The sequence below is a fragment of the Tenrec ecaudatus genome, chromosome 6 (assembly GCF_050624435.1).
Source record: "Tenrec ecaudatus isolate mTenEca1 chromosome 6, mTenEca1.hap1, whole genome shotgun sequence".
NCBI lineage: Eukaryota > Metazoa > Chordata > Mammalia > Afrosoricida > Tenrecidae > Tenrec > Tenrec ecaudatus.
This window is the reverse complement of record NC_134535.1, coordinates 76,003,440-76,029,556: the sequence shown is the minus strand read 5'-3', so window position 1 is coordinate 76,029,556 and position 26,117 is coordinate 76,003,440. Positions and strand designations below refer to the sequence as shown.

The 26,117-nt window shown below is 43.7% G+C and overlaps 3 protein-coding genes across 3 annotated transcripts; 2 read left to right on the top strand and 1 right to left on the bottom strand.

Moving 5' to 3' along the window:
- Window positions 1-995: 995 nt before the first annotated feature.
- On the top strand, window positions 996-1,940 carry OR10P1 (olfactory receptor family 10 subfamily P member 1). The gene has a single exon (XM_075553244.1). The coding sequence runs from the start codon at window positions 996-998 to the stop codon at window positions 1,938-1,940; it is 945 nt and encodes a 314-aa protein (XP_075409359.1).
- Window positions 1,941-10,270: 8,330 nt separating this feature from the next.
- LOC142451450 (ubiquitin-conjugating enzyme E2 variant 2-like) lies at window positions 10,271-13,122 on the bottom strand. Its single transcript, XM_075553243.1, has 2 exons — window positions 13,090-13,122; window positions 10,271-10,694 (listed from the first exon to the last, which is right to left on the bottom strand). The coding sequence occupies exons 1-2, from the start codon at window positions 13,120-13,122 to the stop codon at window positions 10,422-10,424; spliced, it is 306 nt and encodes a 101-aa protein (XP_075409358.1). The 3' UTR covers window positions 10,271-10,421.
- Window positions 13,123-15,950: 2,828 nt separating this feature from the next.
- On the top strand, window positions 15,951-16,889 carry LOC142451449 (olfactory receptor 10P22-like). The gene has a single exon (XM_075553242.1). The coding sequence runs from the start codon at window positions 15,951-15,953 to the stop codon at window positions 16,887-16,889; it is 939 nt and encodes a 312-aa protein (XP_075409357.1).
- Window positions 16,890-26,117: the final 9,228 nt, after the last annotated feature.

Genomic DNA, 26,117 nt, shown 5'->3' with positions numbered 1-26,117 from the left:
GCCACACAGTCCATGTGAAAGAAGCACACCAGCCTGTGCGATCATGAGGTGTTGATGAGGATAGGTATCAAAAATTCAAAAACAAGCCATCAAATTGACATGAAAGAGTGTAAACAAAGGGGAGACCCAAAACCCACCTGTAAGCTAATTGGACAGTCCCTCACAGAAGGGCCACACAGAAGGGATGATACATCCATGGTGCAGTATAGCTCTGATGAAACATATAACTATCCTCCTTCTACTTCTTTAATATTTCCTCCCCTTGCTTCTATGGTCTTTAACCTTGTGAGACCTGCGTATGTTCATTTGTACAATTAAGTTTGCTCAATGCATGAAATCCAAGACAGATAAACCCTTCAGAAATATAAAGGGGAGGAATGGTTCCCTGCGGGGCAGGAAGAGGGGCGGGGGAGACCAATCGCAATGATGACTTTATAACCTCAATCGAGGGGAACAAATAACAGAATGTAAGTAAAGGGGTACATTGAAGGTGTAAGACACGGCAAAAATTAATAATAATATATAATATCATAGTAAGGGTTCCTGACGGGTAGGGTAGGGGAGCAGAGTATCAAGGGGAGCTGATATAACAAAGTTCAAAAAGAAAGTGTTTTGAACATGATGATGGCAGCAATTGTATAATTATGCTTGAGTTAAATTTACAAGTAAGAGCTCCCCAAAAATGGAAAAAATTTAAAAGAGTAAAATGATACATGAGGAAAATAATAATAAGGCTCCAAGAAAATCATGTAATCCCTCTGATATCCCCTGGTCTTGGCCACTGAGCTATGATCTCTCTCCCTTAGCGCTGAGAGAAACCAGAGGAAAAGCATGCTACTACATTACCGAAATGCCGGTCGTTTCTATATAAACTCTCTCTCTCTCTCTCTCTCTCTCTCTCTCTCTCTCTCTCTCTCTCTCTCTCTCTCTCTCTCTCTCTCTCTCTCTCTCTCTCTCTCTCTCTCTCTCTCGGCCACAGATTCTGTCCGGAAGTGATGGATAAGACAAACCAGACTACCTTACTGCCGGAATTTCTCCTTCTGGGATTTTCTGACCTCCGGGTACTGCAGGGCCCTCTCTTCTGGGTGGTGCTTCTGATTTACCTGGTCACCTTGCTGGGCAACGCCGTGATCATCCTCCTCACGTGGACCAGCCCTGCTCTGCACTCCCCCATGTACTTTTTCCTGCGCCACCTCTCAGTGGTCGAAATCCTCTACACCACCGACATCGTGCCCAGGACCCTGACTGACCTCACCTCCTTGCATCCCCGGGGAATCTCCTTTCAGAGTTGTGCAACCCAAATGTACGTCTTCATTGTCCTGGGCATCTCAGAGTGCTGCCTGCTCACAGCCATGGCCTACGACCGCTATGCCGCCATCTGCAGACCCCTGCACTACGCCACCCTCATGAGCCAGCGGACCTGCACGGCCATGGTCGGCTCTTCTTGGCTCATGGGCATCATCACAGCCAGCACCCACTCCTCCCTCATCTTCACTCTGCCTTTCCCCCGCCGCCCCCTCATCCCGCACTTCCTCTGCGACATCCTGCCCGTTCTGAGGCTAGCCAGTGCAGGGAGGCACAGGAGTGAAGTCTCGGTGGTGACCGCCACGGTGGTCTTCATCATGATCCCTTTCTCTCTGATTGTCACCTCTTACGCCCGCATCCTGAGTGCCATCTTGGCAATGGCCTCCACCCAGAGTCGCCGCAAGGTCTTCTCTACCTGTTCCTCTCACCTGCTGGTGGTCACCCTCTTCTTTGGAACGGCCAGCATCACCTACATCCGGCCTCGGGCAGGCTCCTCGGTGACCGTGGACCGAATCCTCAGCCTCTTCTACACAGTCATCACTCCCATGCTCAACCCCATCATCTACACCCTTCGGAACAAAGAGGTGACAGGGGCCCTGCTGCACATGATGAAGAGGCATGCCCCCTCATCCTAAAGGGATTCAGGGATGTCGGCTGCCTGACTGCTCCCCCCACCCACCTTCAGGACCTGAACTTCAACCTCAGTCTAACAGAATCTATGCAACACCTCAAAGAAATAAGAAAGGCTACCTGGCCAAAGTATTGGGATGAAAACAAAGGTTAATCTACACCTCTTATCCACACCCAAGGAGTCCTGGTGATACAAAAGTTAAATATTTGACTACTGGCCAAAAGGTTGGTTGTTCAAGTCCTCTTAGTGGTTCTATGGGAGACAGACTTGTTGATCTGCTTCGGACAGGCTGGTCAATCCTACTCATAGTCACATGGATCCCCATGATCAGAATTTACTTGATGGCGCCAAACAACATCTCATAGCCCACAATCAAAACATGAATTATTAGGATAAGGTAGAATGTAACAGAGCGAAGCCTTTGGAGAAGTACACTTAGCATCATATAGACAATTCTGGAGTCCTGAGCAATGTGATAGCAGTATCAGAGGTCTATGTCTGTCATGAACGATGATATCTAAGTATTTGGCATCCAGCTAACACGCCCACCTAGAGACCATAGAAGAGCTTGCCTGTTCCTTTCTATGACTGTGATCCACCCTGTGTAGTGGTGCATTTGTCCCTCTCTCAGCCTCCAGCAGAAATGTCTGAGGGATCTAGTGGTAAGACAGTCGCTCTCTGTTTCTAACATAACAGCACAAAGGTGAGCATAGTCAGACTGCATCAAGAACTGAGTTGAAATAACAAGGAGAGCATTTTCTCAGGAAGTTCTATGGCATGTCTCCAAGAGCACACAGGAACCTTATGCATTGGCTGTAAGAAGAGAGAAGATCCCTGGATGGTACGGGTGTGCTTGTTTACTGCTCTGAAGGATGCTAGTTCAAACCCAACCAACAGTACCACAGAAGAAAGGCCTGGGATTCTACTACATTAAAAAGGACCTATTCTCACTGCCATCCAGTCAGTTCTGACTCATGGTGACCTTATATAGCAGTGGTTCTCAACCTTCCTAATGCAGCGACCCTTCCATACAGGTCCCCATGTTGTGGTGCCCCCCAACCATAAAATTATTTCATTGCTACTTCATCACTGTCATTTTTCTACTGTTATGAATTAGGCCACCCCTGTGAAAAGGTCCTTCGACCCCCACAAGGGTCTCAAGCTGCAGGTTGAGAACTGCTGTTACATCGGGTTTCCAGAGTACAGATCCTTGCTGGAGCAGATGGCCCATCCATTCGGATTTTAACCAAGGAAACCCTATGGGGCCCTTCTACTCTGCAGCACATGGGGGTGTTTGAGTCTGAATCAACTCAGTGACAGTGGATTTTCTTGTTTAAGAAGAGAAGAAGCGTATCAGGGGTTCTAAGAGAGTCATCAGACTGAGGCTAGGGGCCACAGCTGATACTAACCAAGGCCCTATGGCAGGAAGATGTGAAGGCAGTGCACTCCCAACACGCTGATGCCACAAGCTACACCCCTCCCTTCAGGGTGGCTGTTGTTTTGTTAAGATCATTTTCTTGGGGATTCTTACAGCTCTTATAACAATCCATACATCAAGTGTATCGAGCATATTTGTACATCTGTTGCCATCATTATTTTCTAAACATTTACATTCTATTTGAGCCCTTGGTATCCGCTCCTCTTTTTATCCTCCCTCCCCCTTCCACCCTCGTGATCCCTTGATAAATTATAGATTATTATTAATTAATTCCACAGCTTACACCAAACGAAGCGTCCCTTCCCCCAAAGCTTCTTCCCACCTCCCCTTGCCACCTTTCCCCTACTCCCACATTTGCTGCTCTCATTTCTGTTCCTGAGGGTTTATCTGACCTGGATTCTGTGTGTCTAGAGCTCTTATCTGTACCTGGCCTAGCTCGCAGTGAAAGGCAGGATGGGGTCATGATAGTGGGGGGGTGAGGAAGACTCAAGGAGCCAGGGGATCCTATGTGTTTCATTGGTGCAGTACTTCACCCTGCTTTACCCTGATTGAGCCATCCATTCCTTGTGACCCTTCTGAGTGCCCTCAGGTGTTTGTTTGTTTGTTTTTTGCCCTCAGGTTTTATACAATGTTTTTTTCTATTAGTTTGCAAAGATAAATCAAAAAATATTGCTACAGAATTATAGAAACTTTTACTAGACAGGAATATCAAACTATGAAATTAATGTTTCCCACAACATTTCTCCTTCTAGATTTATACACATTTTTGCTGTTCTAATTTGCATCGTTTTTAACAGTTTTATTGGCATATAATTCACATACTGTACAATTCAATGTTTTAAATATATTTTAAAGAGTGGTGCAGTCATCACCCCAATCAATTGTAGAACATTTTCTTCATTCTTAAACCTTTTGTTATTATCTCCCCATTGCCCTCCAACCTTCCCTGCCATAACCCAAAAAACTATACATTTCATTACTCTATACATTTCATTTACCAATGTTGGATTTCTTACAAATAAAATCATACCTAAAAAAAAACTAAACAAGACACCAGAAAAGATTAATTCAGAAGAAAACAGAATATAATAAAACTAGAACAAGTCAAAAATAAATCAAAAGGGAAGGCAAAGAGTAATCTTTTAAATTTTAACCTAACTGTATCTGCTTTAATCCACTTTCCAATGTGCTCTGTCTGAGGGCAGGAGTATTCATATGCCTGATCAGTGGTCTGAGAGGCTTCGATGAAGGATTAATCCACATGAGCCAAGGCCAATGCATTGGGGGCTTTCTCTGTCCTCCTTAACCATCTGCGAACTGCGGGTACAGAATGTAAATCCTAATGCAACTCCTTCCATTGATCTTGGACTTGATTATTTATAACCCTAGAATCACATGGTGTGCCCTGTCCATGTAGTCTTAGCTACTTTTTTTTAATCATTTTATTAGGGGATCGTACAACTCTTATCACAATTCATCCATACATCAATTGTGTAAAGCACATTTGTACATTCATTGCCCTCATTATTCTTGACAAATTTGCACTCCACCTAAGCCCCTGGCATCAGCTCCTCATTTTTCCCCTTCCTCCCTGCTCCCCCTCACTCATGAACCCTTGATAATTTATATATTAGTATTTTGTCATATATTTACCTGTCTGACATCTCCGCTCACCCACTCCTCCACTGTTGGTCCCCAAAAGAGGAGGCCACATGTAGATCCTTGCAATCGGCTCGCCCTTTCCATTCCACCCTCCCTCTACCCTCTCAGTATCGTCACTCCCACCACTGAACCTGAAGGGATCATCCGCCCTAGATTCCCTGTGTTTCCATTTTATATCTTTACAGTGTACATCCTGTGATATAGCCAGATTTGTAAGGTAGAATTGGGATCATGATAGTGGGGGAAGAGAAAGCATTTAAGAACTAAAAGAACCAGACTTCAACCCAGTGTCGCAAGGTGTGAATGCAACAACCCGGCGTGGAGTAGGGAACCAGTGGAGAGGTCTGGGAGGCTGGCCCCAGCACCATAAATTAAGTGGATTCCTGCCCCTCCCCCAAAAAGAATTTGTTCCAAAGGATGACATTGACTCTGCAGCTCCGGGAGATGGACATATCTGATCAGAGCACACGGGAGCAGACGAGGGGGCAGGAGGAGAGAGTGGAGCACAGCCTGGCCCACCAGGCCGTGATGATGATGTTCCTGAGTAGAGCAGCCAGTCCACAGAGAGAACAACATGGCTGGCCCTACTATGAGACATGATGCCCCTCAGTGACTAAGGGCGATACAGGGGACAGCACCGGAGACACAGTGTGGGAATTGCACCTGACCTGATCCCACCACACCGAGGCAAATCACTGGGGGAGTGCAGCGAAACAGCAAGGGAATGGAGTGGCAAGGTCCCCAGGGAATGCTGAAAGTGGACTTTGGGGCCAGGGCATGGTGCCCCAACACACTGGACTGGAAAACGCTCCTAAGGGCCAGCAAACGATCCCTGAACTAACTACAAGCTTTTCTCTTGTGAACTGTTTTGTTCTGTTCTTTGTCAGTGGCTTGTTTTTGTTGTTTTGTTGTCTGGTTGTATACTGTTGCTTTGTTTTCCTCTGTCTTGTTTTCGTGCATGTTAATGTCTCCACAGGTCTGTCTGAATAGGACAGGCTGGATGAACTATCTGGAGGAAAAACAACGGGACCGACAGTTCCGGGGGGACTTGGGGTGGGGGGGTAGGGGGGGTAAGGAAGTGGTGCTAACAAACACAGGGACAAAGGGAAAACATGGGACCCCAAATGGTATAGAGGGGGGAGTGGCAGGCCTGGTGGGAAATGATCAAGGGTAAGGTTGCTTAGAGAAGAGGTATACTCTAGCCCAGGTGGCGACGAAGCCTGGTAGTAGGGCAGGAGGAAAGTCAAGGGAGATGGAGGAAAGAGCTAGGAGTCAAAGGGCACTTATGGAGGTCTAGACAAAGACATGTACATGCAAATATATATAGGAGGATGGGGAAATAGATCTATGTGTCTATATTTATAGGTTAAGTATTAAGGTGGTGGAAGGACCTTGGGCCTCTACTCAAACACTCCCTCAATGCATGAATACCTTCTTTTATTAAATTGGAACTCTATGATGCTCACTCTCCCGACACAACGGCTGGAGCCAAAGTGGGTGAACAAGTAAATGTGGTGAAGAAAGCTGATGGTGCCCGGCTATCAAAAGAGATAGTGACTGGGGTCTTAAAGGCTTGAAGATAAACAAGCGGCCATCTAGCTCAGAGACAACAAAGTCCACATGGAAGAACACACCAGCCTGTGATCAGTTACCAGGCATCAAAGAACAAAAAATCATATCATTGACTGCACACCTCCATGATAGGATCGCTGAAGACAAATGGGTGCATAAGCAAATGTGGTGAAGAAAGCTGATGGTACCCGGCTATCAAAAGAGAAAGTGTCTGGGGTCTTAAAGGCTTGAAGGTGAACAAGCGGTCATCTAGCTCAGAAGCAAAAAAGCCCACATGGAAGAAGCACATCAGCCAGTGTGATCACGAGGTGCCAAGGGACCAGGTATAAGGCATCATGCAAAAAAAAAAAAAAAAGATATAAGTGTGTGTATGTATGTGTATATGTGTGTATATGTATATATGTATATATATACCATATTAAATGAAGGAGGAAGTGCAGAGTGGAGACCCAAGGCCCAAGTGTCGGCCAATGGAGATCCCCTCATAGAGGGGCTTAGGAGAGGAGATGGGTTAATTAGGGTGCGAGGTAGTACCGATGAAGAACACAGCTTTCCCCCAGATCCTGGATGCTTCCTCCCCCCAACTACCATGATCCGAATTCTACCTTGCAGGGCTGGATAGGGCAGAGGTTGTACACTGGTACATATGAGGGCTGGAGGTACAGGGAATCCAGGGTGGATGATACCTTCAGGACCAAGGGTGTGAGGGACGATGCTGGGAGAGTGGAGGGTGAGTGGGTTGGAAAGGGGGAACTGATTACAAGGATCCACATGTGACCTCTTCCCTGGGAGAGGGACAGCAGAGAAGGGGGGGAAGGGAGACTCCGGATAGGGCAAGATATGAGAAAATAACGATGTATAAATTACCAAGGGCGCATGAGGGAGGGGGGAAAGGGGAGGCAGGGGGAAAAAAAGAGGACCTGATGCAAGGGGCTTAAGTGGAGAGCAAATGCCTTGAGAATGATTGGGGCAGGGAATGTATGGATGTGCTTTATACAATTGATGTATGTATATGTATGGATTGTGATAAGAGTTGTATGAGCCCCTAATAAAATGTAAAAAAAAGGGGGAAAAAAAGAACTAAAAGAAAGTTGTATGTTTCATCATTGCTACTACACACCCTGACTGGCTAGTCTCCTCCCAGAGACCCTCCTGAAAGGAGATGTCCAGTGACCTACAAATGGGCATTGGGTCTCCACTCTGCACTCCCCCACTCATTCACTATGATATGATTTTTTGTTCTGATAATACCTGATACCTGATCCCTTCAATATCTCACGATCACACAGGCTGGTGTGCTTGTTCAATGTGGGCTTTGTTGCTTCTGAGCTAGATGGCCGCTCGTTTACCTGCAAGCCTTTAAGACCCCAGATGCTATATCTTTTGATAGACGGACACCATCAGCTTTCTTCGTCACATTTGCTTATGCACCCATTTGTCTTCAGTGAACATATCAGGGAGGTGAGCACACAATATTATGATTTTTTGTTCTTTGATGCCTGATAATGGATCCCTTCAGCACCTTGTGATCACACAGGCTGGTGTGCTTCTTCCATGTGGTCTTTGTTGCTTCTGAACTAGATGGCCACTTGTTTACCTTCAAGCTTTTAAGACTCCAGAGGCTATATCTTTTGATAGCCTGGAAAAATCAGCTTTCTTCACATTTACTTATTTACCTGCTTTGTCGTCAGCGGTTGTGTCAGGAAGGTGAGCATCATACAATGCCAATTTAATAGAAGGCATTCTTGCAGTGAGGGAGTAAATGAGTGAAGGCCCATTGGCCATCTGCTACCTTAATACTAAACCTATAAATATATGCACATAGATCTATTTACCCATCCTCATATATAAATATATTTGCATATGTACATTCCTTTATTTAGACCTCTATAAATGCCCTTTGCCTCCTAGCTCTTTACTCTATTTCCTTTGACTTTCCTCTCGTCCCATTAACATGTTCGGTCTTCATTTGGATTTCAGTAATTCCTCTTGGTTACATTGCCCTTGATCATGCCTTACTAGGCCTCCTACACCCTCCTCACCACCATTTGGGATCACTTGTTGTTCCCTTGTCCCTGGGTTTGTTAACACCACTATCTTTCCCCCTACCTCCTCCTCTCCCATGTCCCCCCGGAACTGTTGGTCCCGTTGTTTTCTCCTCCAGACTGTTCATCCAGCCTATCTTATTTAGACAGACCTGCAGAGATAATAACATGCACAGAAACATGACAGAGAAAAACCAAGCAACAATACACAACAAAAAAGCAACAAACCAATGACCAAAAAAGGGGCGTGAGAGCTTGTAGTTAGTTCATGGACTGTTTGTTGGCCTTTAAGAGGGTTTTGTGGTCCAGTCTGTTGGGGCACCACACCCTGGCCCCAAAGTCCAATTTCGGCATTCTCTAGGGACCTCGCCGCTCTGTTCACTTGCTGTTCTGTTGCACTCCCTTAGTGTTTTGCCTCAGTGTCCCAGGATCAGATTGGGCACAATACCCACACTGTATTTCCGGTGTTGTCCCCTGTAGAGCTATGGGTCAATGAGGGGCATCATGTCTCCTAGTGGGGCCGGCCATGTGACCCTCTCTGTGGACTGGCTGCTCTAATTGGGAACATCATCCTCAAGGCCTGGTGGGCCTTGTGCTCCACTCTCTCCTCCCCCTTAATCTGCTCCCATGTACTCCAATCAGATATGTCCCTCTCCCTGAGCTGCACATTCAATGCCGTCCTTTGAAATAAATTCTTCTGGGTGAAGGGGCAGGTGTCCAAGTAGTAGTTGGGTTTGGGGCCGGCCTCTCAGGCCTCTCCACTGATTCCCTACTCCACGCCAGCATGTGGCATTCACATCCTGGAGCACTGGGTTGAAGTCTGGTCCCTCTTTCCCTGTGGAGATATCAACAATACCCTCCCCTTGGGTGGGTTAGTGCCCTGTGACCCTGCAACCTATTTCTTCTTTTTCCTTTCCCCACTTCCTTTTTAGTTGCTACCATATGTATCCTTGTATTTGGTCTCGTCCCTGCCATACTACCTGGGCCTAAGCTCAGGAATGTTTGTATACAGTAGCTTTTTCCCTATACACCGTTTGCATTTTTTTTCTGAGACACTTTCCACATTTTATTTACATTTTTTAAGACTTTCATCTCAAAACCACATATCCATACACCGTTTTCTTTTTGTGTTGGTTTCACTTAAATGCATAGTTAAACGAAGACTGTAAACAAATATTTACCACATGGTACATGTAATATACAGAAACGACTCTTAACAAAAGGTCTACGCGCCCCACTTTTAAAATTTATAAATACAGATATCAAAACAATCCTGAACATATTTTTGAAACTAATAGTAGTCAGCACCCACACCGCTTCAAAATTTAACACAACTGCACAATACTCATTGTACCCACTACTTTAAACAATTTTTACTGCAGCTCTTTCATAAAGCAAGGTGGAAAAAGCATGCCCTTGATGGTTTCCTCCTGGAGACTGGTTTTCACAAACACGAGTATATCCTTGCATAGAAACAGGACACTTCTCCAGCAAGCTTTCATCGGTACACCTGAATTGTTTCAGTACTCCAGGTTTATGCTTACGTGACAGTACTTTGATAAGGTAGAAGTGCTGCATTTTTCCTCGTGTGGCTTGAAAACATAATGGGTGTACATATATTAGGTATATTCTTACAAATGTCCAGGTCATGTTTACCAGCTGGAATTCTTTCACTTAATGTGTGGGTATTTTGCATTGTGATACTTAATCAAGACATTAACATAAATAGAAGGTTGTTGATTTAAGACAAGTTTGAGATCTACTAAAATCAATTGTTGTATGTTTGTCCTTCTGGTGGCTGTGGAAGTTTCATATTTTCTTTGGACATCTTTAGTCGTCTTAGCTCTTGAAGTACAACTTTAATACTATAGGAATTTTGCCATTTTGCTAATACTGGAATACAGCGTGCATCCACCATTCCACTGGAATTATTTATTCCATGCATATTAATTTTTGTTACAAATGTAACTGATGGAGGTGCTTCTGGATATTCAGGTCCACATTCTACTTTCAAGCTATAGATTGTGTTTTCATCATTTGTCTGTGGAGACCGCCATCTTCTCCTGCAGCCCGACGCAGCCGCCCTTTTTGCATTTTTTTAAGCTTACATCAGAGGACTCATGTTGTACTTGTCCTTTTGTGCTTGGCTTACTTTGCTTAGCATGATTTCCTCCAGTTCTTCCCATGCCGCTATGTGCCTCATACGTTCATCACTGCTTTTGAGTGATGTGTAGTACTCCATTGTATGTATATACCACAGTTTTTTCAATCCACTCATCGGTTTATGGAAATGTGGGTTGTTTCCAACTCCTTGCAATTGTGAACTGTGCCTCAATGAACATTGGAGCACAGATGTCTGGCCTTGGTTTGTTTCTTGCCTCTTCTTGGTATATGTCCAGTAGGGGGATTGCTGGGTCATATGGTAACTCTATTTCCATCTGTTTTAGAGATCGCCAGATCAATTTCCATAGTGGCTGTACATACTTACAGGTCCACCAGCAGTGGATGAGAGTTCATATCTCCCTACAACCCCAACAACACTTCCTACTTTCTGATTTTTTGAATTGGGCTACCTTTGAGGGTGTTAGGTTGTACCTCACTATTGTTTTAATTTGCATTTCTCTTATGGCTAAAGATCAGAAACATTTCCTCATATGTTTGTTGGCCATTCTGATTTCTGCCCCTGTGAAACTTCTGTTCAGGTCCTTTGCCCACCTCCTCAGTGGGCAATTAGGTTTTTTTTTCTTTTTGGAAGCTAGCAGAGTATTGTAGATTTTAGTAATTAGGCCTTTGTCTGATGTGCTAAAGATGTTTTCCCAGTTGATGGACTCCTTTATTACCCACTTGGTGGATTCTTTTAATATACACATGTGTTTTATCTTCAGTATGTTCCATTTGACACACTCTGTGTGTGTGTCCTTCCCTATTTCTGATAGCCTAGGTATTCCCTGTGACAAAGTTCTCAAGTTGGTCCCAATTCCCTCATTGATGGCCCTAATAGTTTGGGGTTTAACTTCAAGGTCTGTGATCCACCTTGAGTATATTCTTGTGCATGGAGTGAGATCAGAATTTTCCTTTATTTTTCTGCAGGTAAATATCCATTTTTTCCAGCACCACTTGTTAAAGAGGTAAACTGCCTGAGTATCTGTCATTGTATCAATGCCATGTGGTTTTGACAACTGTGGCTGTATAGTATGTGCTAAAGTCGAGGAGTTCTCTGCTCCTCTGGGCTTCTTCCCTCTCCATATGAAGTTGTTAATCAGTTTTTCCATTTCTTTGAATAAAGATGAGGGTAATTGTATCAGGATTGCATTAAATTTATATAGTCCCATAGGAAGAACTGACATTAGACTATATTGAGTCTTCCAATCCACGAGCATGGGATATTCTTCCATTTGTTCTAGTCTTCCATGAGCAAGAGTTATTCTTCCATTTCTCTTGGTTTCTTGTAATAGTGTTCTGTAGTTTCCCTCATGTAGATCTTTTGTTCTTTTAGTCAGGTGTATCCCTAGATATTTCAACTTGCATTAGGCTATCGTGAAGCATACAACCTTTTTTATCTCTTCTTCTGTGCTCTTATCCAATGCATGTAGCAGTCTGATGGACTTCTGTTTGTTGATCCTGTATCCTGCCACTCTGACAAACTCCTTTAGTGTTTCCAGCACTCCCCTTGTGGAGTTTTCAGGATTTATCATATATAAAATCATATCATGTTCAAATAATGATAGCTTCACCTCTTCCCTCCCCAGATAAATACCTTTGATGTCTTTTCTTTGCCTTATGCTATTAGCTAAAACCTACAGCACGATATTAAATAAGAGTGGGGACAAGGATCATCCTTGTCTGGTCCCCTTTTTCAGTGGGATTGTGTTAGTCTTTTTTCCATTGACTACCACGTTGGCTGTTGGTTTTTCATATGTAGCTTGTATTGTCCTGAGGAATTTTCCTTACATTTCTGTCTTCTCAAGTGTCTTAAACAGGAATTGGTGTTGGATGTTGTTGAATGCTTTTTCTGCATCTATCTATATTATCATGTGGTTCTTATACTTTTTCATGTCAATGTGACGAATAATACTAATGGTCTTTCATATGTTGAACCAATCCCTGCATCCCTGGTATGAATCCCACTTGGTCATAGTGAATTATTTGTTTTATATACTTTTGTATTCTGTTGGCTAGTATTTTGTTAAGGATTTTTGCATTGATGTTCATTAGGAAGATTGATCTGTAGTTCTCAATTCTTTGGGGATCCTTGCCTGGTTTTGGTATCAGAGTTATACTAGCTTCATAGAAGGAGTTTGGGAGTTTGTCATTGAGATAGTTAGTTTATTGTGCCAGCCTGACCAATAAACACATGTGGGATTAATTGAAGGGCAGAGAGATAAATGGCTTGGTGTGCCTCGCCTTTCTTGTCTCTCGTTCTTTAATCATCAGACCAGTGTGCGGCTGCCATGCTTGTTCTGTACCATGATTTACAGAGTACACTACCTGGGAGATGCCTAGCCTGTGGACTGTGTTGCTGTAAGTTGAGATACCTTTAAGACCACAGAATTGGAATGTACATCTCAGGAGCTGGGGACTGACTGCTGGTGACCTGGCTAATGGTTGGTGACCTGCCTTGCTGTTTGCTGCCTGGATATATATAGCCTAGGTCTCTCTACAGAGGATGAACTGGTGGCCCTCAAGACTTAAAGGACTGGCAGTGTCTCACAACTCTCTCACGGGAGTGAGTTGCACTGAGCCATTTGTACTGCCTTGTAATTTAACTGCTCATTTCTTGTATTATCTATCTATCTGTATATAATTTAACAGTTCATTTCTTGCATTATATATCTATCTATCTTTATAAATATATGTATAAAATTACTAGCAATCTGGTTTTGTCTCTCTGGAGAACCCTATCTAACACAGCCGTCTTTTTCTATGTACTGGAAGAGTTTGTGTAGGATCAGTGTTGGTTCTTCCCTAAATGCTTGATACAATCCTCCAGTGTAGCCAACTAGTCCAGGGGGGGTTTTGTTGTAATCCCTTGAAAGCTTTGTCTATTTCTTTTTTGCTAAGGGTCTGTTGAGATTCTTGACGTCCATCAAGGATAGTCTAGGGAGGGATTGTTTTTCCAAGAATGTGTCATGTCTTCCAAGTTGTTGAATACATTGGAATACAATCCTTCCTAGTACTGTGTAATCATCCTTTTGATTTCATTAGGGTCTGTTGTAATGTCGCTTATTTCATCCCTTATTCTTGCTATGGACTGGAATTACATATGTAAACATATTTATATAAGAGTGTGCGGAAACACATCTATGTGCATATATGTATAGGTGTAGTATTAAGGCAGCAGATGGGGGACTTCCAGCAAGATGGCTACGGAGTAACACATACCAGAGGGACTCCGCAGAATTCAGCAAAGGAGAGTTGGCTACACGGAAATTCAACACAGTTGGAACGAAGGAGGAGCATCATAAAGACAAGTAGGCACAGACCCACAGGGTTTTGAGGGACTGTGGGCAGTGTAAGATATGATAGAATAATAATAATTTATAAATTATCAAGGGTTGATAAGGAAGGGGGAAGGGAGAGGGAGGGGGGAAATGAGGAGCTGGTATCAAGGGCTCAAGTAGAAAGCAAATGTTTTGAGAATGATGATGGCAACAAATGTACAAATGTGCTTGACACAATGGATGGATCTATGAATTGTGATAACAGTTGTATGAGCATCCAATAAAATGATTTTTTTAAAGAAAGAAAGTCAGACTGAAGAAAGATGGAAAATAAAATATATCAAAATAAATATTCCTTGATTTATTTATTTCCTTGATGAATTATTCAATTTCCTTATATGGAGACATGTAAATATTCTGATAAAATATAATTATACTTATCTGATCAGTGCCTGTTGTTGTATTCTTGGAAGACAGATTTAGAAACTCACTTATTTTGCACAATAAGTAAGCGTTGAATTTTGTACCCTTTTAAAAATAAATAAATAAAGCATTGAAGCCTCATTCAGAAACTGGGAATGGGTTGAATCCTCAGGGGCTGCTGGAAAACCCTCTCAGAATACAAATTGTGGCTACCTCAATCAATTTTTTCCTTTGAGAACTGTTTAATAATGAAAGAATTCTTTACAAGAACTTCCTTTAAGTGACCATCTGGATGAGACTAAATGGTCAGCAGTTACCGCCAAGCAAAAGCTGAAGGAAGGTAAGGGGGGAGGGGGGATCTAGATGACTAGAAATAGGACAGCCAGGAAGGAAATCATGAGAATGTAGGCACATTGTAAAAAAAAAAAAAAAATGATGCTAAGGTCACTGAACAATTTGTGTAGAAATAATCGATTGAAAACCTAATAGACATTCACCTAAAACATCTTTTTTTTTATAGGCCTTCTATGCCTTTTAGGTGTTGTTAAAAAGGAAACAAGGAACTAATTTTTGGAACTATGCTTAGGTAAAAGGTAGCTTTGGGGACAGTGGGCTGAGCAGAGAAGCTGATGGAAACTGGCCAGGGATCAGAGCATATGGTTTTTGCGTCCCTTGCTGAGGGACCCTAGTTCCTTGGCATTTGGCCTCTCCTTGATTATCCGGGTTGGGCCAGGGAAGTCAGAGAGGCTTGGGCACCATGAACGGTCAGGGAGAAGCTGTTTACTTCTCCCTGGTCTCTTAGGCAAAGCTTTCTTCCTTTCCCTTCTCTTGTCTCAGTCCCCTGCACCCCTATGGTGCTGGGAATAGGGCTCTTGGGGGGACTGAGCTGTTGTGAGGGCCGTGGGGAGGCAATTTGTAGGTAAAACATTTCACCTGCCTTCTCTCGGTAGTCTCTGATCCTGCAGCTCTTTGTGTCTCTCGCTTGCTCGTGTCCTCACTCCTCCCTCGCTCTGCCTTGTGGTGACATTTTCCCACTCCCCGTGTCCTCTGTCAGCTGTACTTATTCCGTTTGCTCAGCTGTCTTTGTGTCCATATTCTCGCTCACTTTCTCTGAAGGAGCTCTCCTACTAGTCCCAGCTCTGTTGTCCCATGAAAACTCAGTGTGAGGAGAATAAACTCCCCCTTGTCCATCAAGTTTCCAGCCTCGAGAAAAGGCCATTCCTCACCAAGCTGCCCACCTCCTGTTGAGCCTCTTTCCATTGCGAAGGGTTTTCTGGGAGAGAGTGACTGGCAGCCCCTCAGCCTGAGCGCTGGCAGACCCTCGCGGAGTCTTCCTCATCTCTTCTTGCTGTAGCTGCCTTTGACTTCGCCTGATGGCTCTTGGTGGTACATGAGCTCTCCTAGTCCCCTTCCTCCAGTCTGGCTTTGGGGACATGGGGGATGGTAATGGCACAGCAGTGACTGCGTTTGTGTTGCTGGGATTCTCACGTTTTGGCTACCTCCAGGCCCCCCTCTTTTGTGGGGTGCTCTGCATCTACCTGGTTACCTTGCTGGGAAATGCTCTGATCATCCTGCTCACGCTGGTGGATCCCGCCCTGCACTTGCCCATGTACTTCTTCCTTCGTCACTTCTCCATCGTGGAGATCTTCTATACTACAACCATCGTGCCTCGGATGCTGGGGGATCTCCTTGCCTCCCACCCGACCATCCCAACAGCCAGCTGCTTCACTCAGCTATATTTCTTTGCCCTCTTTGGCATCACTGAATGCTGTTTGCTCACGGCCATGGCCTATGACCGCTATGCTGCCATCTGTCGGCCCCTGCATTATACCACTCTGATGCACCGGGAAGCCTGTTGGAGTATGGTGGGGGCCTCTTACCTCATGGGCATCATCACTGGCACTGCTCATTCCATCTGCATCTTCACTCTCACCTTCCAAGGGGACAACATGATCCACCACTTCATGTGTGACATTCTACCTGTGCTAAGACTGGCGAGTACAAGCACCTTCTGGGGTGAAGTGGAGAATCTTGCTCTCACCATTGCCTTTATTGTGATCCCTTTTTTATTGATCATGGCCTCCTATGCCTGCATTCTTACTACCATCCTTGGGGTCGCAACATCCCAAGGACGTCAAAAGATCTTCTCTACCTGTTCCTCCCACCTGTTTGTGGTCATACTTTTCTTTGGGACCGGCTCTGTTGCCTATATGAGGCCTTCGGCCAATGAAGCACAGGACACAGATCAGGTACTTTCCTTCTTCTACACAGTGGTCACCCCCATGTTCAACCCTTTCGTCTACACTCTGAGGAATAAGGAGGTGACAGGGGCCATGAGGCGGCTGGTGAAGAGACATCTGGGGAGTTCGTGATCCCCTTGAATTCTGGAGAGAAGCGGTTTCTTGGACATGCTGGCAGTGGGAAGTGCTGAAACTGTGGTCCTCAAATTTGACCTGCTCCTCCTGTCTGAACATGAGGTTCCCTACATTGCTTACTTAAGGGTCCAAAGCACCAACCTGCAACTGAGAACTCTTCCTCTAGAGCCCGTTGTTATAACCTTGACCTGACTTGATGTCGAACAGTCCTGAAAGGGGGAGTGAGGATGAAGGGGAAAAAGAGAAACAGAAAGTATTGGGAGGTCAACAGTCTGATGGACTGAAGCAGGCAAGTTTATTCCACACACTCCTTATATCCATGCAGAAAAAACCCGGGGTTAATTATCTAATGGTTAAGCAAGCACATTTGAGACACATAGCAACTCTGTCTTCTGCCAAGCCAGACATCCTTGAGAAAATTTAACCTCCTGTTTTTCCTGTACCTTGCTTGCTTTCTTGTCCTTGACAGTCTGTTCAAAGCGTAAAGTGACAGAAGAAATCAGCAAACACATAGGCAGTGAGACTTCTCAGCCATTTCAAGGCTGAGTCTTAATGGCCTTCAACAACTGTGTCTGGGGATAGAGCCGAGAGGTATACACTTGAGAAGTAACTGCGATGGGAAGGTGGATGTGATGGTCTTGTGTGATGATTGAGCAATTACTGTTTTGTTTTTGTTTTCCCTGAGGCTCAACACACTTTCCCAGGGTTATGAGTCCCAGTGACGTTGCTTCTCAAGGAACCTGCTGATTACAAGCTTTTCTCTCTGAGACATCATGGGTGCAACCAGAGCTGTACTCCAGGTGCAAGTTCTCGCTTAGCCATCAGACAGCAGGGAAAGTGTGCGGGCAGGGGGCAATTTCTCTGCCATCAAATTCAGCCGGTGCTGCTTTGGGTTTGGAGGCACTTGTCCAGATGCTCTGCTCTTTCTGGTGTGTTTGGAGAGGTGGGGCAGGGTTAATAGACTTTAGTTTTCTTTTTAAGAGAACATTTGTTATAATCTTAAGCAGGACAAGGGGAAGATTAAGACAAAAATATTATCCAGGGATGGAGACCATTGGTAGGGGGTCATAATGATGCCCAAGTTTTTGCTGATATACAGAACTTCCGAAAGGATATGGGAGGTCAAGGAGAACTGGCACACAAGCGTGGCAATTAAAAACATCATAGTTATAGGTTGGGTTTCTGGAACAGGATTGGGACCATGATTGAGATACGTATATTGTGGGAGACAGAAGGGCTTACAAGACTGGTCCAGGAGACCCCCTAAGGCAGTCTGGTCATGACCCAAGTCTGTTAGACCCCATATGGTGATCTCCATCAAAGACACACTGAAGACAAGCCCTCAAGGGAAACTGCCTTCCCTGGGTTTACCAGGTGGGTGGGGTTAATGTCCCTTCCCTTGCACTCTGTCTGAGGACAAGGTCAATCTTATTTACATCTGGTTGATGTTCAGAGAAGATTCCATGGAGGGAGTATCCACACAGTTGTTCTGCTCTTGACTTACAAATCCCACCCTGGGCTTGCGAAGGTATTGGTATTATTTCTCCCTGGCTACATTGCTCTCCATTTCCTCTATGGCCCTAGGTGTTGTTCTCAGCTTCAGTAGACCTACACCGTCCAACTCTTTTTCTCGACTTTGATCTTGCCCCTAGAATTCCTGTAGAATCCTCTTGTTTCTTGCACATGTGCACCATTTCCTTGGAGTCCCCCTTTGTTGGTCAGAAAGATTTAACACCCTTTTTACTTTTGGGGGAAACAAGTTTTTGCTAGTTTGTGAGCTCTTCTTCCACCATAAACCACTTGGGGCAGCATCACAAACAGGGAAATAACTCGAGACACAGTAAGTAAAAGCCTTGGAAACAGCATTGCTTTCCTTTCGCTGTTTACAAACGTTGTACATACAAATTGCAAAGAGTTTTGCATACAAAATAGAAAAGAATGCTTCACATTGTGGTATTTTAATACCCTTGGGATGTTTTTTCTATGTGTATATAGATAAATATGAGTATTTTAATGGGATTATATTGTCAAACTGCTCTGTAATAATTACTTTCCACTTTAATAAATGATATATAACATTCTATCTTACAGCAGATTTCTGAAATATGATGTTATCATCCATGTAGTATTTTATTGTATGTATATACTATGATATCAAGCAATCTCCTATTCGTGGATTTTTTTTCATTTTTTGTTATATACTCTCCTGAACTGGATATTATTACACTTAAATCTTTAAAAACATCTCTTGGGCTTTTTCTTAGCACAAACTTCTACAAATAAAATTCCTGAGTCAAAAAGCATTCTGACCTTAGAGATTTTGAAACATGCTGCCAAATTGCCCTCGGTTCGACTTTTCACGGCTGTATAGTACAATTGAGAGTCCTTTCTCACCAGTTTCAGGTCAGGGAACTGGATTGAGAGTCGGGAATAGGTTGGGGTGAGATGGCCCAGGGATGACAAGGTATGGATTTTACTATTCCTAGCTTCCAGAAAAGATTTGAAGAGGACACAAGCTCACTGTCCCTCGGTTTACTAAGACCAGCCTAGCTCTGATGGTGCTGTGGATTAGGCACTATCAAAAGTTAGTAGTGCAAACCTACCACCTGCTCAGCAGGAGCAAGATGAAGTTGTGTGCTCTTATAAAGCTTGACAGTCTTGGAAACCCCATATTGAGCCACTGTGAGTTAGAAGTCACTGGGGGGTAGTGAGTTTGTTTGTTTTGGTTTGGTTTGGTTTGGTTTGGTTTGGTTTGGTTTGGTTTGGTTTGGTTTGGTTTGGTTTGGTTTGGTTTGGTTTGGTTTGGTTTGGTTTGGTTCGGTTCGGTTTGGTTCGGTTTGGTTTAGGTGAGACAAACTTTGGCAGAAAGTCCAAATAAGGTATTGGATATCAAAGTTAGATGCATGGAATCCCATTCTGAAAGGATCGGTGCATGAACAAGACAGGATACCCAGAGGAAGAGGACATGATAGTCTTGAGTTGGCTCCACCTTATGTGGCTTCGTGCTTTCTCGCTGCAGTAGGTGATCATCAGTTCTGGAAGTTAAGGCCTCTGCTTTCAGAGTCTCCAGGTGTTTAAAAAATGTGGATAATATTTAACAATGCCTTATAAAATATTTGGCCCAAGGGTTTTGGCACCGTTTTTTCTGGATAAAAAACCATCTGGCATATACTTTACTAAAAATTACTTGTTGTATATATGAAATTTAAATGTAGGGGTCCTGTATTTTCAGTTGCTGCATCTGGCGAGTGTATTCCGAGGTCCTGTTCAAGCAGGGTTGAAGTTGCAGGTGGAGGTGAGGATTTGGATGCAAGTAGATTCTTTTCAAGGACAAGGAAGCTGCCTTAGAAATAAAGTCATTCCTCCTGGTGTGAATTCTTTGTGTGGCCAGAGACTGACTCCTAGTACCTGTGTGAAGTTTGCCCCTCTGCTAAGTACAAGGATTTTTGTTTTCATTATGTTGTATTATGTGCAATTCATACTGAACTCTGTAATCTTTTATCTTCACCGGTAAGTACTTCGAATCCTCTTCATTTTGAACAAGCAAGGCCGTGTCGTCTGCATTACTAACCCTTTCATTCTAATGCTGAGCTCTACTTCACAGAGTCCAGTGTCTTGGATTATGTACGCAGCATAGAGACAAAATATAATGAAAAGATACAACCCTGACACACACCTTTCCTGATTTCAAAGCATGCAGTGTTCTGTTTGCGGTGTGTCTGACTGTCTCCAGTCTTATGTACAGGTTCCATGAACACTTTCATCAGTTCTGCAATTTGCATTCTTTTGCCGCCCTCTTCCTCTTTCTCCCTGGTCATCAGACTCAAATGCCTCAAATGCCTTGGCATGACCAGTAAAACACAAGTAAACATCTTTCTGCTGTTCTCTGCTTTCAGCCAAAAGCCATGCAGTATCAGCAGTGAAATCCTCTCATGTTATGACTTCTTGTGAATCCAGTTGAATTTCTGGCAGCTCCCCCTCTATGCATTGGTGTAAACAATTTTGAATTATCTTTGGCAAAAGTTTACTTGCATGTGATATTAATGATCTTGTTCAATGATTTCTGCACTCCGCTGCGCCATCCTTATTGGAAGGGGAACAAATATGGATCTATTCCATTTGGTTGACCAGGAGGCTGTCTTCCAAATTTCATGGTATACACAGATGGCTTTCAGTGTTGCATTAGCGTGTTAAAGCATTTCAACTGCTATTCCATCAATTCCTAGATCCTTCTTTTTCGCTAATGCCTTCAACGCAGCTTGGATTTTTTCCTCACTACTGTCAGTTCTCGATCATTCGGATCCTCTTGCATACGTTGGCAGTCATTTCTTTCTGTGCGGTGACTCTGTGGATTCCTGCTATCTTCTTTTGATGCTTCCAGCATCAGTCAATATTTTTGCCCATAACATTTTTCAGTATTGCTACTCTCGGCTAAAAGTTTTTCTCTGTTTTTCATTTTACTGGGGGGTCATAGAGCTCTTATCACAATCCATACATACATCCATTGTGTCAAGCACATTTGTACATTTTTTACCCTCATCATTTTCAAAAAAATTTTCTTTCTAGCTGAGCCCTTGGTATTGGCTCCTCTTTTTTCCCCTCCCATCCTCTCCCTCCCTCATGAACCCTTGATAGTTTATGAATTATCATTACTTTTTCATGTCTTACACTGACCGATGTCTCCCTCACCCACTTTTCTGTTGGCTGTTCCTCTAGAAGGGGTTGAGATGTCAGTTATTGTGATCAGTCCCAGCTTAAACTTTTTCCTCAGCTCCTTCACCTTCAGATATGCTGATCAGGCTCTTTGATTTTGGGGGGTATTTTTGTGTTTTTTATTACATTTTATTAGGGGCTCCAACAACTCTTGCCACAATCCATGCATATACATACATCAATTATATAAAGCACATCCATACATTCTTTGCCCTAATCATTTTCAAAACATTTGCTCTCCACTTAATCCCTTTGCATCGGATCGTCTTTTTTTTCCCTCCCTCCCCGCTCCCCCTTCCTCATGAGCCCTTGATAATGTATAGATTGTTATTTTGTCATATCTTGCCTTATCTGGAGTCCTCCCTCTGCCACCTTCACTGCCGTCCGTCTCCCAGGGAGCAGGCCACTTGTGGATCCTTATAATCAGTTCCCCCTTTCCAATCCACTCACACTCAACTCTCCCAGTATTGCCGCTCACACCCCTGGTACTGAAGGCATCATCAACCCCGGACTCCCCGTGCCTCCAGCTCCCACATGCACCAGTGCACAACCTCTGCCCCATCCAGTCCTGCAAGGTAGAATTCAGATCATGGTAGTTGGGGGGAGGAAGCATCTAGGATCTGGGGGAAAGCTGTGTTCTTCATCGGTACTACATTGCACCCTGACTGACCCATCTCCTCTCCTAAACCCCTCTATGAGTGGATCTCCAGTGGCCGACAAATGGGCTTTGGGTCTCCACTCTGCGCTTCCCCCTTTAGTTCACTATGGTATATATATATTGCATTATGCCTTATACCTGGTCCCTTTGGCACCTCGTGATCACACAGGCTGGTGGGCTCCTTCCATGTGGACTTTATTGCTTCTGAGCTAGATGGCCACTTGTTCACCTTCGAGCCTTTAAGACCCCAGATGCTATCTCTTTGGATAGACGGGCACCATCAGCTTTCTTCACCATATTTACTTGTTCACCCGCTTTGGCTTCAGCAGTTGTGTCGGGAGGGTGAGCATCGTAGAGTGCCAATTTAATAAAAGAAAGTATTCGTGCATTGAGGGAGTGCTTGAGTAGAAGCCCAAGGTCCTTCTGCCACCTTAATACTAAACCTATAAATATAGACACATAGATCTATTTCCCCATCCTCATATATATATTTGCACATACATGTCTTTGTCTAGACCTCTATAAATGCCCTTTGACTCCTAGCTTTTTCCTCCATCTCCCTTGACTTCCCTCTGCCCCACTACCATGCTACGTCCCCACCTGGGTTACAGCTAACCTCTTCTTCACGTAACCTTACCCTTCATCATTCCCTACCAGGCCTGCCACTCCCCCCTCACTATCATTTTGGGCCCCATGTTGTTCCCTTGTCCCGGTGTTTCTTAACACTACTTCCTTACCACCACCACCCCACCTGCCCCTATCCCAAGCCCCCCCAGAACTGTCAGTCCCGTTTTTTTGCCTCCAGATAGCTCATCCAGCCTGTCTTATTTAGACAGACCTGTGGAGACAATAACGTGCACGAAAACAAGACAGAGGAAAACAAAGCAACAGTATACAACCAGACAACAAAACAACAAACCACTGACAAAGAACAAAACAAAACCCATCAAGAAAGAAAATCTTGTAGTTCGTTCAAGGATCGTCTGTTGGCCCTTAGGAGTGTTTTCCAGTCCGGTCTGTTGGGGCACCACGGCCAACAGTTTACAGGAGTCGAGGCCCAGTCTTTTCCAGCAGAGCTGCTAGTGGTTTTGAACTGCCCACTATGTGGACCACAGCCCAACACATAACCACTAACTACTTGCACTCCTGCTTTTGGTTTTCTAATCCAGATCTTTGTTGTGAAAATTAAATATGTCCTTTCTCAAGTGGGATTACACCCATAATTACATGCAGGTTTGACAGAGAACATGTTGACTTGCGTATTTACATGGGCTGTACAGCACACGGCCGGGCACAGTTATAAAACTTTTCAGCCATTACTAAATACCTGGAGGAGATGAGTCACTGAGCCTGGAGGTTAAAGATCATACCAGGGGCTCAGAATCATAGACTCAGGGGATATCAATGTCAATAGGTGTAACATAGTCCACAAATTCAGTGTTCTATATCCTACTTTGATGAGTATTGACTGGGGTCTTAAAAACTTGTAAGAAGCCATCTAAGTTGCAGCTAATGGCCTCTCTCTTTCTTTAACACAGAAGAGTGAAGAAGATCAAAGACATATAAAAACATTTGCTCCAAAAGCCTAATATATCATTCAGACCCCCAGCATCCATGACCCTGAGAGCAGAAGAAATGGATGGTGCCTGGCTATCACTACAAATTTCTCTGGACGAGATCACATTAGAAGGTCTTGAACCAAGTAGGGGTGGGGGGAGTGAAATAGAACTCAAATCATAGAGAAGACTAAGTACACTGATCAGATACAGAGTGGTGAAGCCCCAATGCTATGGGCATTAGCCACGTTTCAAGTTTAGATTAGAACTCACCTAGGGGCACAACTTTCATATAAACAATAGATGGGCTTTTAACGTGAACAATAACACCAAGGAAGTATGCAATCCATAGAGTAAGCAACCATATAACATTGAATGGGCAATGTTTGCCTGGGGAGAAGAAAGCTCAGAAGGAAGGAAGAGATGGGAACGATATTGAAAGGAAGGTGTACACACAGGGACGTGGGAAGTGCTGGGACATTGTGGGGTAATTGATCAATGTCAAGGAACAAAATGTGTATAAGTTGTTGAATAGAAAATTAGTATGCTTTTCAAACTTTTCCCAAATCACAATAAAAATGTTTAAGTATATACAATTCGATACTTTAGAAAACAATATTGATTAAGTTAAAAGTCACTGAACAGGGAAAAAGTAGCCTTCGCATATCCTTTATCACCTCACTTAACACTGTCTTAAGCGTTCTCTCCCTTTTATTAAAATGAATGTCTCCTAAGGGCAGTGATCTCTCTTTCTGTCTCAATCTCTCTCTCTCTCTCTCTCTCTCTCTCTCTCTCTCTCTCTCTCTCTCTCTCTCTCTCTCTCTCTTTCTCTCTCTCTCCCTCTCTGTCTCCCTTGCTATCTTATTCGGCAGTGTATTTCTTATGACCAGAATAGTATCAGAAATGTGGTGTATGTTCAAGAACTATTTCTTAAATAGATAAATGATTATATATAAGATAACAGCACAGGACTTCCGGGAAGAGGGCGGCAGAGTGACACAGACCAGAGGGACTCGGCAGAATCCCACCCAGGAGAGTTGCTTAGAGGGAAATTCAACACAGGTGGAGCATCATAAAGATAAGTAGGCCCAGACCCATAGGGTTTTGAAGGGCTGGAGGCTTTTTGGCTTACCTAATAAAATGTTTTTTAAAAGAAGAAAACAATAAATAAATAAATAAATAAATGAATAAATAAATAGATAGATAAATAGATAGATAGATAGATATCTGACAATTACCAAAAAAAGATAATAGCACCAAAACCACACCCAGTGTCACTGAGGCACTTCCAACTCATAGCAACCCTATGCAGCGTTTCTGTGGCTGTAAATTTTTTTTGTCTTAAAATTTTAATCTGGAATTTTATACCAAATCTGAAGGATTTAGTTCAATGTGGCTCTTTTTTTCAATCATTTTATTAGGGGCTCATACAATTCTTATCACAATCCATACATACATCAATTGTGTAAAGCACATTTGTACATTCATTGCCTTCATCATTCTCAAAACATTTGCTCTCCACTTAAGTCCCTGGCATCAGGTGGTCATTTTCCCCTCCTTCCCCACTCCCCATTCTCTTATGAACCCTTAATAATTTATTAAGTACTATTTTGTCATATCCTGCCCTGTCCGACATCTCCCTTCACCTCCTTTTCTGTTGTCCGTTCCCCAGGGAGGAGGTCACATGTAAATCCTTGTAATTGGTTCCCTCTTTCCAACCTACCCTCCCTCTACCCTTCCAGCATCGCTGTGGCTGTAACTATTATGGGAGCAGATGGCCTCTATTTTCTTCTGTGGCGTAACTGGTGGATTTAAACTATCAACCTTGGGTTAGCGGTCCAGCACTTACTTGACATCATCAGAACTCCATACTACATGGTAAATAGTGAAGTCGTTGACTAATAAATAAAACAGTAAAATGTCAACTAAAATGATATTTTGAAATGAATGTTTAATTATGAATTAAATTATTAATTATGAATATAGACCATTATGAACTCTGTAGTCAACAGTTCAAACCACTGCTCAAACACCTCCTGCCCCTGTATTCTATCCCGCCTCAAACCAAACTCACTGCCATCGAGTCAATGCTGACTCGTGGTGACACCCTGGTGGGTGTCTGAGACTGTGACTGTTTATAGGCATAGTAACCCCGTCTTTCTCCATCAGAGCTGCTGGTGGTTTCAAACTGCCACCTATGCGGATCACAGGCCAATGCCTAAGCATATCACCAGGGCTCGGGAAGTGCCAATATTTTGGTCCTATTGACTTTTAGAAAGGTGGGTGGTGTCTTATTTC